The following is a 12,222-nucleotide window of genomic DNA, read 5'->3' as shown; positions in this document are numbered from 1 at the left end:
ACGATGCTAACTTTTCTGTACGACAGTTCCCCCGATACATGTCGAGTAACGATGCTAACTTTTCTGTACGTCAGTTCCCCCGATACATATCGAGTAACGATGCTAACTTTTCTGTACGACAGTTCCCCCGATACATGTCGAGTAACGATGCTAACTTTTCTGCATGACAGTTCCCCCGATAATGTCGAGTAACGATGCTAACTTTTCTGCACGACAGTTCCCCCGATACATGTCGAGTAACGATGCTAACTTTTCTGTACGACAGTTCCCCCGATACATATCGAGTAACGATGCTAACTTTTCTGTACGACAGTTTCCCCGATATATGTCGAGTAACGATGCTAACTTTTCTGTACGACAGTTCCCCCGATATATGTCGAGTAACGATGCCATATCATAAAAACGACATTGTTCCTGAAATATGTGGCATACATACGTCATCTTAGATACACAATATTGCTACGATATCAAATTCACTGCACGATAGTGTTAACCTGTCGAGTAACAAAGCCGTTTAAAGTGCACGATCATAAATCTGTCCTGTTGTGCAACTGTGTGATTCTAGGTGAAAGATCAGATTTATCACCTGTCGATTAAATCATCCTATACGAACTTACCTATGTCATAACGAGTAAATGCATTCACGCAAGGTAAGTGCAAGGCATCCATCTGAACGCTTACCTTTTCTTCACACATGTGGAATCGTTTGTTACCCAGTGTCATTGTCTGTTTCGCAGACCAAAGAGCGTACATGTATTAATGAATTAATGTCTGTTAAATGGCAGCATGGAATCATTTGGCACGTCTAGATTGTCCCAGTTCTTGGTCTAGAACGTAAAGATTCTTCTGGGCTCCATTTGGATTTGTTTTTGGCTTTGCATACACATTGTCTTATAGTTTTAGAGAGGTGACTCTCTTCTGGGGTCTTAATATCAGTAACCAATCTCAAGGTTATCATAGACACACACATTTCTGCATAAGCACTTCCTTGGACACAGAGAATTTCCCACAGTTTGACGCAGGATAACGTACGTTACTATAGATACAGCGCATATGATATTAGGCCTTGTTAGCGTATACAAAAATAATCATTGTGACGTACGTGCGACATTTTTTGTTTCCTATTCAAAGACAATGTTCGAAAATCGGCAAAATTGTTTTCACTTCCGAGCTACAACCTTTGCACACACGGGCTAGAAATGGTCTTCAGGGACCCCATTACACAAGGTGTTGCTTGTGGCAAGAGACAAGGGATCTGGTTGTCAGGCTTCTTAACTTTGTTACGCGTATAATAGAATCCCCACAGTTAGGTGCTCATGATGTCAATCACTGGCCTCCTCGACTTGACTATACAGAGACAACGTCATATAACTGGAATATCACTGAATGTTAAACGAAAATGCACAAAAATGACTTACGAGTGAGAAAGCTCAATGTAGCCACAATAAGGAATAAAAAGCAACACTTTGTTGTCCTCTCGGCATGAGTGAGTGAGGGATTTGGGTTTAATGCTCTCATCTAACAAGCACTGATACGTTCATGTCTACATAGTATGGTTTAATGTATACAAACATAAAATATGGCAAGCAATTTCTATAGGGTGGTATTGTTGGGATATTTGAAATGGGTGAGTGAGTGTAGCTTTATGCCGCGTTTAGCAATACTGCATCATTATCACGTTTGGGTACCCATGAAGGTCCGGGGTAGAATAGGCCTTCAGCAACCCATGCTTGCCATAAAAGGCGACTATGCTTGTCGTAAGAGGCGATTAACAGGATCGGGTGGTCAGGCTCGCTGACTTGGTTGACACATGTCATCGGTTCCCAATTGCGCAGATCGATGCTCATGTTGTTGATCACTGGATTGTCTGGTCCAGACTCGATTATTTACAGACCGCCGCCATATAGCTGGAATATTGCTGAGCGCGGCGTAAAAGTAAACTCACTCACGTTTGGGGACACCAGAAGCGGGCTTATTACATTGTACCCACGGAGAAATCGAACCCGGGTGTTCTGCTTTAACCACTAGGTTACCCCACCGCCCCCTATTATGAAACTAATTCATATCTGTAATTATTTGATACATTGATTTAGGGCCGTTTACAACCGGCTATACCTGTCAAATGTCAATAATGGACGTCTGCATATCCTTTAATAGCCCGTGTCAATAACACGCCCATTTCAAACATGTTCTCCCTTCCCTCTTCACTATAACAGTTAATCAATGGGTGCCCTCTGGAAGGTTAATGTTAATGCATAGTCAATCACACATGCAGCCACTCGAAACAAACACACCAGACGCCATGCACATGGTTTGATGGATGGAATGTGTGATTCTGCAGGTTGACGGGGGTTGATGGAGTGTCAATAACAACACCCAATAGTGGACGTCAGCGAACATGCACTGTTGGCATGTGTGGTCTATGGACTAAAATCTACAGCAACCGGAAACAACATCCAGTCAACATGTTTTTGAGTCAGTAGTATGTTTTTGAGTTTTACCACGCTACTGACTGTGAGACAGATTTCAGTTGTACTCAAACGAATGTTGTTTTGTGAATATCCCAGCTGTCATATGGCGTCAAACATGTGGTTGACAGCAAAAGCAACAAAAATTAATTATCGCGATTTCAGATCACGGACTATGGTTAGTTTGCAGTGAAAACGCCCCGATGAGTTTCACTTATAACAAAAATAGTAAATCAAATAAAGTGAAATCAAGATGGCGATGCCTCACAATTTTACCATGCCGTTTGAACATTAAATCTCAAAATTGTTTTGAACTTAGGATAAATATTGTTTAGCAAACGATCATACTGTCAGACTGCTATTTTTGCTTTGTTTTCAAAGGAGGTACACGCGAATTGGTTGTAGAGATTTGTTACATTGTTTGGCTGCACGCACGGACTGTATGGCTGGTTGCACGGACAAGTTTTTTTTGTCAGTTACATCCCCTAACTTGTGTCTACAGGCATGAGTTGGTTATCCTGACAAGCTGCACATCTTATGAGATGTACATTACTACTGACAACAGTTTCAGCGATGAAAGGTATCGTCGATAAAGTTTCAGAATTTAATTTGTGGAATATCCAGCGTGGAACAAAATCAGTGTGCTTCAAAACTTCCGTATCAATGTGTGAGTGACAAGTGAGCGAGTGAGTATAGTTTTACGCCGCACTCAACAGTCTTCCAGCTATATGGCGGAGATCTGTAAATAATCCAGTCAGGACCAGACAACACAGTGATCAACAGTGATCACCACCGATCTACGCAGCTGAGATACGATGACATAAATCAGCCATGTCAGCGACCCGGACAATGTAATGAATGTGCCATATTACAAAACGCTGTCTGCTATTGACATGGTGTTTACGAGGTACCCACGCCAGCACGGAACGGATGTCAATCAACAATACTGAAACTGACACATAACTGCGTGTTGTTGCTTGGTTATTTCCATGTTTGTCCGACATTTATTCGTCCACGGTCTTGTGACAGTGGGTGCAGTGTTAATGAAATTACACACGGAACAAACAAAATACGTCGCCGAAGTGAGAGCCATATAATGAAGGGAACTGCTCTGCCACAAAGGCGACTATGCTTGTCGTTAGGGGCGACTAACAGGATCCGGTGGTCAGACTCACTGACTAGATGGACATATATCATCGTTCCCATTTGCATAGATCGACGCTCATGCTGTTGATCACTCTATTATCTAGTCCATAGTCGATTATTTACAGGCATACAGCTGGAGCATCTCTGAACACAGCGTAAAACTACACTCACTCATACACTCACTATCACTTCCACGGGACTGCATCCATAATTCAATAGTAATAACCAACAGTCAGTCACATGAAGCTATGGAAATCTAGACTTGCCACATTTTCTCGACTTGTGTTGGCTCTTTGCATATATTTGATTCAGGGTCTGTATGACCGACTGCACTCATCTAATGGCGTCATTTTGCTACATAGCTTGTAATCGAGTGATTAAAACCACAGTCACGACATACAAGTCGCCATCCTCATCTCTACAAACAGGCCTAGATCGGAACACGAACCTTATCACTGACGCCCGACTGCATCCTTAATGATATTCAATAATGATAACCCATAGTCCACTTTCTCCAGCCCATTGAAGGTAATTGAACACGATTTGGCTCAATAAAGAGTCGTCCGCTAATCTGCTAATAGCATTGTCCTTCGCTTACTGATAGTTCAGCGTGTAGCGCTGTGCTTTTACGGTAATATGGTAGCTGTAATCTTTGACTCTCGTGTTCAATGCAGTAACACTTGTTCAATGCAGTAACACTTGTTCAATGCAGTAACACTGTTCCCCTGTCTAAGATGATACGCGGAACTGTAAACGGCAACTCCGAGATGGTGTCAACTGGAATATGCGCCTCATGAAGGACACGGGTCCAAGAAGATATCGGGAATCAATATTTGGTGTCACGCAAACCGATAGCGGATGGCCTCATTCGGCCATTCAGATGTGAAGCACGACGAGTGCCGGCGACGACTTAATATAAAATTCTGTCTGACATATTTCATAGTGGTTACCATGACAAATATTTGCTGACAAAAGGCATAAGGAACTGGCACAATAGTTTCGACCTAACGGTGTTGCTTTCACGTAGGGTACATTACAAATATCTGAAAGTGTGCGTTGCTTGGTCTTGACTAGTACTTCAGCACCTTTGCTTCCCAGGGAGTTTGATGTGTGTGTGTTTGCGCGCGTGCGTGCCCGTGTATGCGTGTGTGTGCGTGCGTGTGTGTGTGAGCATAAGTCTCAAATGAGTCAGGTATACTTTTTGCAAAACCCACGAGAAGGGTATAGGTGCTGTCAAACGTAGAGACATATGCAAAAGAGAATCGCGATTGGAAAGCCGATCCTGCCAAGAGTAAGGGACACTATTCGTTTCCCCTGCGGGTCAGTTGACGTGGCATATGTGTATTTATGCATATGAAAGATAACTCTACATCGCGGACTCTTACATCTCACATTTATCTCACTGCCCGACAACAATGTATCAGAGCTTAACTACATTATAAATATACTCTTCAAAAAAGTATGTGAAATGTACTTTCAATGTACGATTGTCGAAATTATATGAGATTGAGATATACGGGATTGAATCGATGTTGAAACAATAATTGTGGATGTTTTGAGAATGCATCACTACATGGATTTCATTCAAAGCAAAGCTGTTCGTTCAGATATCCCCCGTGTTAGGTGACTGGAGTATGTCATGAAAGTTTCAAGTTTACAATTTTCAGTCAGTCAGTGATTTAACCCTGAAAACCCTGCCCATGCACAGTTGCAAGAAAATTATCAGAAAAAAATGGTGTACACTGACCTACCGACCTGCCTTAAAAACGTCAAGATACAAAATGGCACCCCATGCACGTGTAGGAGAATCCTACGTTGTGCACGTGCTTCACATGCATTGTGTTTGCGTGTGATGATAACGTGAAATGAAGCTGCATACCCAAGATGAATGCCATTGTAACGTTCCTCAATGGGGTTTATGAGAGAGAGAGAGAGTGAGAGAGAGAGAGAGCGAGAGAGAGAGAGAGACGTCAGCCTAGTCGGGTCGTGATATGTCACTTCTCATTACGACATAGTTCGGTCTATAAATCAGATAATGAACGCATGGTAAGAATTGATCCTAACGACGGTTAAGTAGCCCGTAATTGTACAAATCAAAAGATTTAACAATAAAATTGTTTTGCTCTTCATGCATTTTTTTAAAAAAATGGATTGCCGTATCTCCACACTTTGACCTGAAGTACCTCCTGGTGTTGCAATGAGAGTTATATAATTTGTTTACTCCAAATATATCTAATTTCCGCCTGCGGATGCGATTTATCCCATAGCAATGGTTTATGTAACTGAAGTGTAACGATTCAATGTATTTGTCTTGTCTGAATTTGTGTGTCCATTTACGAAACAAACATACGCACTTCGACTCGGAATAAGTAGTACTTCATTGATATGGCCACAATAAACTCTTACCTGCAGCATCCATGGTGTCTCCGAATTGCAGGTGTTTATACACACATGGAGTCAGAAAGCATGTATCCGAATTAAACTGGTGTCCACCCCAATGATATTGTTAACATATTGCTAAAAGCGGCGTAAAACTTAAACTCACTCCAAATGAAACAGGACAGTGCCAATTTGAGGAAATTAACATTTGAGAAACCCATTCAAGACTTGATTTGGTTTCAGTTGTGAATTTTGTCTCATGTTGAAAATCTGACACAATGTCGTCAGCAGTATGCACGATATGACTATCGTATTAGTGAAAGTAAAAATGCTTTGTTTTACTTTGGTAGCAAATGCATGTCGTCACATGAATGGTCGTAAAATCCACTGGATTATATTCCAAGGGGCTCACTTTCAGTATGCACCGTTTAGCCGGCATTTGAAAGAGACACCGCATCAGTTAATCTGATGACAGCTCTTCTCACGTCAGCTTCAAAATGAAATTGAAATGTGGAATGTCAGAAGCGACCGTCTCAGTGACGACAACGCGAGTGTTGGAATTCATGTTTGAATTCTTTCAATGCGGCGTTTCTGTACAGAAGGATCTGCTAACACTACCGAAGAACGTTATCTGAAATACACTAATCGCCAGATAGAGCCAGGAACCGTATGTCATCCGAGAGGGCAGGCAATCAAATTATTCTCCCTCACCCTCACTAACATCTACGCATGGGGTTGAGGTACATACTGTACCCTCTTACCACCCCACCCCCACACCACATAACGTATTATGGTAGTGGCTGAGCCACATACTGCGCTTTGCCCCCCCCTCCCCCCCCCCCACCCATCCTACACACACACACACACCGCCCCAATCCCCTCTCTCTCCTTTACTTATTACGGCTGGGGGTGGGGGTTGAGGTACTGCTCTCTCTCCATCCCTCTCAGTGTCTCTCTCTCTCATTCTCTCTCTCTCTCTCTCTCAAACTGGCTCGAACAGCTTAAATCTAATAAACATTATGACAAAGACTACCACTGATAATCCTCTCTGTATCCCTCCCCGTCTGCATTACCCTGTACGTGGTATGGATGCAGACTTTACTTCAACCTTCCGTTTCAGTTCGCAATGGTTATTATACTTCAAACATGGTAGGGTCTAGTGTTATTTCCGCTCATGTCAGCCAGTGAAGCACACGGCTTGCCAACACCAGCATAATTAATTCCACGCTAGTAACACACATACTACCCTCTGCACTAACATACTCATGGCCTACATTCGCAGAACAAAGAAAAAACCGCTTTCACTCCGCTGTTGCAGAAGCTGGTGAGACTCAGATATGTTCATTATGTGGAATCATTTGGGATCAATGATACTATACAAAAATAATGTTCTGTGAGTTTCGTGTCAACACAGGGGAGTAGAATTCTACGCTTATCTTGGCAATATCCGTGCTAGAGCCCGGCGGGGGAGGATAGGGGTCACCAAGGGCAAAATTTACACGGGTTTACCCATTTGCAGGCACGAGTCAGTTTCATTAAAAACTAATTTGATCTGATGAACATAAATCATAAATATATTCGAAGAGGTTGTGTGTACACTGTGGCATTTGACAGGTGACAAGAAGAAACGTCATTTGACCTTGAAGATTCTAATAATAGCTTGCCTCCTCGTTGTCACAGAACACTATTAAAGGACAGTAGGTTTTCAGTTTCAGTATTCAGTTTTCAGTATTCAGTAATGTATGTATCAACTACAATGTGCAAACTGCAATGCCATATCATCAGCAAATTGTTAGATATATATATATCATTAATATTTACAAAGATTTGCCCTATCCGCATAATGTATCTGTCCATACATACATGTATACATATGGATAGATACATACATATAGATAGATAGATATTCGTATAATATACATACACATATTACCTGATATAAGCCTATTACACAGTCATAGCAAAGCTAAAGATATGCAGCATGGCACACTCCAAGTTGGTTTGTACTTATCCACCTTGCTGCACCACCATTAATCTCTATTGTATGTCTACGTTGCGATATACGATAGCTAGAGACCTAGTCTCTCTTACTGACCCTGAAGAACATACTTAAAACATCCAGCGTCATCCTCATCCCCTTCCCATCGTCAGTAGCCCACCTTCAGTCTCTTGTCAGCTCAGAGAACTGGGGGCTTGTGGGTTTATCAAATTATTTTACTCTGTATGACGTAAAGGCTCGTCTGGGAAAAGCTTGACAGTTATACAGTAACTACGGCTTGGGCGTTAAGCTGCATCGCCCTAACGCTCAGGCTCTGAACATGTAAGCTTAATTGTGACAAGTAAACCCACTGATACTGAAAAGGAGCCCCAGGGAGACCAGAGGCCCTGAACCTTTAACTCTGCAGGGAGGGCTAGGCAGCAGCCCCGCTGTAGGGAAATGAATATGGTTGAGGGACTGTGAAACAGCATGCATGACCGGATGCAAGGTGGTAAATGTTCGCTGAGGTATGTTGGTTTCAAAATCCTGAAGATATAACAAAAACAAAGGATTGTCATACTTTTGACATCCGAACGACGAGTTGTAACACTTCACGTAGACTGTCGGAGTTCGATTCCTCTCATCAACGTGATGGGTGAAGCCTGTTTCTGATATCTGCGTTTTGATATTGCTGGGTGGGCTACTGCCAAAATGGCATAACACTTGTCTCATTCATCAGAAGTACAACTGGTTAGCTGTTTACACATGCTTGTACATCACATGTTAAAACATTCAATGTGTTTATGTCCAGCGTGAATATATTCCCCGTGAATATGTCTCCTCTATATGTTTTTGTGAATAAGTTCGATGTGAAAACGTTCCCTGTGAATACGTCTCCAGTGTATACGTTCCCTGTGAATACGTCTCCCGTGTATACGATCCCTGTGAATACGTTCCCAGCGAATTCGTTCCCTGTGTATGCGTTCCATGAGAATACGTCCAGTGTGTGCGTTCCCTGTTAAAATGTCCAAGGTGTACACGTTTCCTGTGAACTTGTGAAAGCCCAACTTGAAAACCACGATATTGTATACATCCCACACCTACATGTACCGTGTGCATACAATTACATCAAATGTAAACACGTCCCAATGTGAATACGTTCACAGTAAAAAACAAACCTTGTGAATACGTCCTTGTTTCGTATGACGACTATATATGCCCCCTGTTCACGCGTCCTCTGAACACGTATGTGATTATGCTCCCTGTGAAAACGATGTGTGGAATGTCTAAACAGCTAAACAGGTATAATCTGACTTATATCCAAGACCGATTGTTTTTGTCAAGTCACTTTCCTTCAGCTCAGACGTTTTATTGCCTTGTTTCTAGATCATGGCACGTACACATTTTCATGTAAGTTATAACCCTGACTTGAATAATGTATAATCCTCCACAATGAGCGTCTTGACGAGCTGTATGACATCATGTCAGGACGGGAGTAGACAGCGTGTATTCGTGATGACGTGTCCGAACAGGGAGATGTACCCAAGGTCACCATATCAGTCTGGCCTTCACAAACGTAGCCAAGAACATACAACGTGATGTCACAGCATCCGATACTACATTTGTCCTTCCCTAGATTAAGCACTGGCTTAAGGTAATAAAATATATTCCCATATATCTGCGTAAATATTCTTCGATCGAACATCACACCATTCATTTCACAATGAAAACATTTCCGTTTCAAAACCTGAAAGGACATTGTCTCCAGTTTTACGTTTATAATACAGGTAGATAAGCACATCACTAACTCATAGCCCCATTTGACAAAACCATCCACCTTACCATGACAATACTCTTAGAGAGAATAGTTTCGTACGTTGGGAAAGACATTGTGTCCAGCGAGTAGCCTGGCCGGACGTTGGGAAAGACATTGTGTCCAGCTGTGTCCAGCGAGTAGCCTGGCCTTACGTTGGGAAAGACATTGTGTCCAGCGAGTAGCCTGGCCTTACGTTGGGAAAGACATTGTGTCCAGCGAGTAGCCTGGCCTTACGTTGGGAAAGACATTGTGTCCAGCGAGTAGCCTGCCCGGACGTTGGGAAAGACATTGTGTCCAGCGAGTAGCCTGGCCGTACGTTGGGAAAGACATCGTGTCCAGCGAGTAGCTTGACCGGACGTTGATGGAAGACAAACATTGTTGGGATCCCACAAGTTTAAGGAAGAGAGTCTTTTAATGTAGTTTAACTCCTTTATTATGAGAAACACAACCTTTCCGAATGCGTCCTTACTCCTTTATCAGGTGAATGGCAGGAAACATTATTAAATAATAATATATGTAAAAACAATAAAAGTTATGAGGAAACAAAGATGGAGGCAAACATATTACTTTGGTTGTTCATGTACATATATTGGCTCTTTGACACATTCACTCGATGAAGGAGGGAGGATACACTCCGAAACATAGTGTTCCTCATAACAATGAAGCGTACACCCATAAAAAGTTCTTCCTCATGTGTATTACTTCTAAATGCCATTCACGGTTCCCCATAAGTCTAGTAAGATTTCAAGAACTATATATTCTGGATTCCTAAATTCACGTAGGCAGACCCACATCTGATGGTTTATGATAATAGAATAAACATGGGAGTTGGTTGGTTTAATGTATTTACATTCATAACGGAACATGTGTTCCGACCGTATGCATAATCTATTCAGCCTAGATTGCAGTATCGTTTATGTCTGCAATGGATTCAGACTCATTCAGTCTGACAATTTAAAGCGGTTTTAACGAATGGTTTCATCCTGATTCAAAGAATCTGGTTTGTCACGGGACTGTTCCGATTCGGAAGTAGTCACGTAAGCCATGCCAATCATCCGGATATCGACTACTTCGGCCGGTGGTCATAAGAATGCCCAGTCCGCCATTCTTGAGACCATGTGTTTATTTAATTAGGCATCAAGTGTTGGCCTGACGCGAGTCAAGTTCATGGGAGTGGGGGTCAGGGGTCACCATGCCTTGCATTATGTAATCCAAGAAGTGCTTCCGTGTGTTACTGTAGATTTTTCCTTGTACAAAATATTTAAATCACAGGTCAGGACTGAGAGGTCACAGATATATTTATGTATAACAGTGATATCGTCTTGACACATGAACACTTGAAGAAACCAGACGGTCAGTATTCATACACATGACTTGACTGTGGTTCATTCCAGTCAATGGGGTCAGAAGTTGGAGGAGGCTATAGGGAATGATGAATGGGGCGAGACGGGGATTAGGTCATAACTGTAGTGCAACTGTGTGAATCTGATACAACTGAGGTTATGCGTTTTCTACTCACCAAGGCCGTCTGGTATAGCTCCACACATAATATCTGATAAATTCCCAGTTTTGAATGTAAGAGTGGCACTCCCATGAACGCCACCATTCTGATCTCCTTGGAAGCTTGGGTCTGTCAGCCCTGTGTTGTCCCGCGAGGCTGAGTCAAGCATGACTTTCGTTGGTACCGAAACACTGGCAGTGATAGACGCGTTGGCCTCCTTGGAAGCTCTGAAGATTATGTCTTTTATTCTACTGGCAAACACTTGGCTCTGAAGTATTTGTTTATTCTGTTCTATAGAGGGAACATTCTGTCTCATGAGAGCAGCGATACTGCGCTCCAGCTGACGCAGTTCCTTGCGAGCTTTGGGGTTATTTGGTCGGACAACTCTCGTGTACTTGCCGCTAAACTTGTGATGAACAACCAGGATCTGGGACAAAGTGATCATAACAAGGACCAAACACAGTGTTAGGATAACCAGTTCTCCCGATACAGGGGACACCTTTTTCTTCCGCAGCATGGTTTCCAAGTGAACGGGAGATCGGTCCCTCGCCGCTTAACCCTGTTCGTCCCACATCGTCCTCCGATCGCAGATCGACACTTAATCGGAACTGGCTTCAATACAACCATATTCCAACACCAGGAGAGAACAGTCAAAAAGCAGAACACACATACTAAACCTCACAGCGCTCCGAACGCATCTGGATGGCTCCATCACCTCTCGCAAAACGGCGGGCCTCGTTTTCATATCCATACAAGCAGACGATGCAAACGGATCGTCTGCTACTCAGCGAGGGCGCGCTGTGGCGAACGGCGGCTTCTTCTGACAGTGAATTCCGAGCAGTTAGCTGTGATACACGATAGCGCGCGAAAGAAAAACTGCGCCAAACATTGGAGTGCATCTTCGAGAGTAATTAACTCGGATACATATTGGAAT

At 42.8% G+C, this 12,222-nt stretch overlaps 1 protein-coding gene across 2 annotated transcripts in view; it reads right to left on the bottom strand.

The window, feature by feature from the left end:
• LOC137286793 (beta-1,4-N-acetylgalactosaminyltransferase bre-4-like) overlaps nucleotides 1-12,222 on the bottom strand; it is a 95,336-nt gene that overhangs the window by 56,702 nt on the left and 26,412 nt on the right. Inside the window, exon 1 of one of the 2 annotated variants that reach the window (XM_067818791.1) lies at nucleotides 11,307-12,015. The exons of the other annotated variant lie outside the window; for it this stretch is intronic. Within the exon in view, the coding sequence (XP_067674892.1) occupies nucleotides 11,307-11,805 (499 nt within the window). The 5' untranslated portion in view covers nucleotides 11,806-12,015. Of the gene's footprint in view, nucleotides 1-11,306; nucleotides 12,016-12,222 lie in introns of those variants that run through there. 2 annotated transcript variants of the gene reach the window in all.

The sequence above is a fragment of the Haliotis asinina genome, chromosome 6 (genome assembly GCF_037392515.1).
Source record: "Haliotis asinina isolate JCU_RB_2024 chromosome 6, JCU_Hal_asi_v2, whole genome shotgun sequence".
Classification (NCBI taxonomy): domain Eukaryota; kingdom Metazoa; phylum Mollusca; class Gastropoda; order Lepetellida; family Haliotidae; genus Haliotis; species Haliotis asinina.
This window is presented reverse-complemented; position numbering and strand designations above follow the sequence as displayed.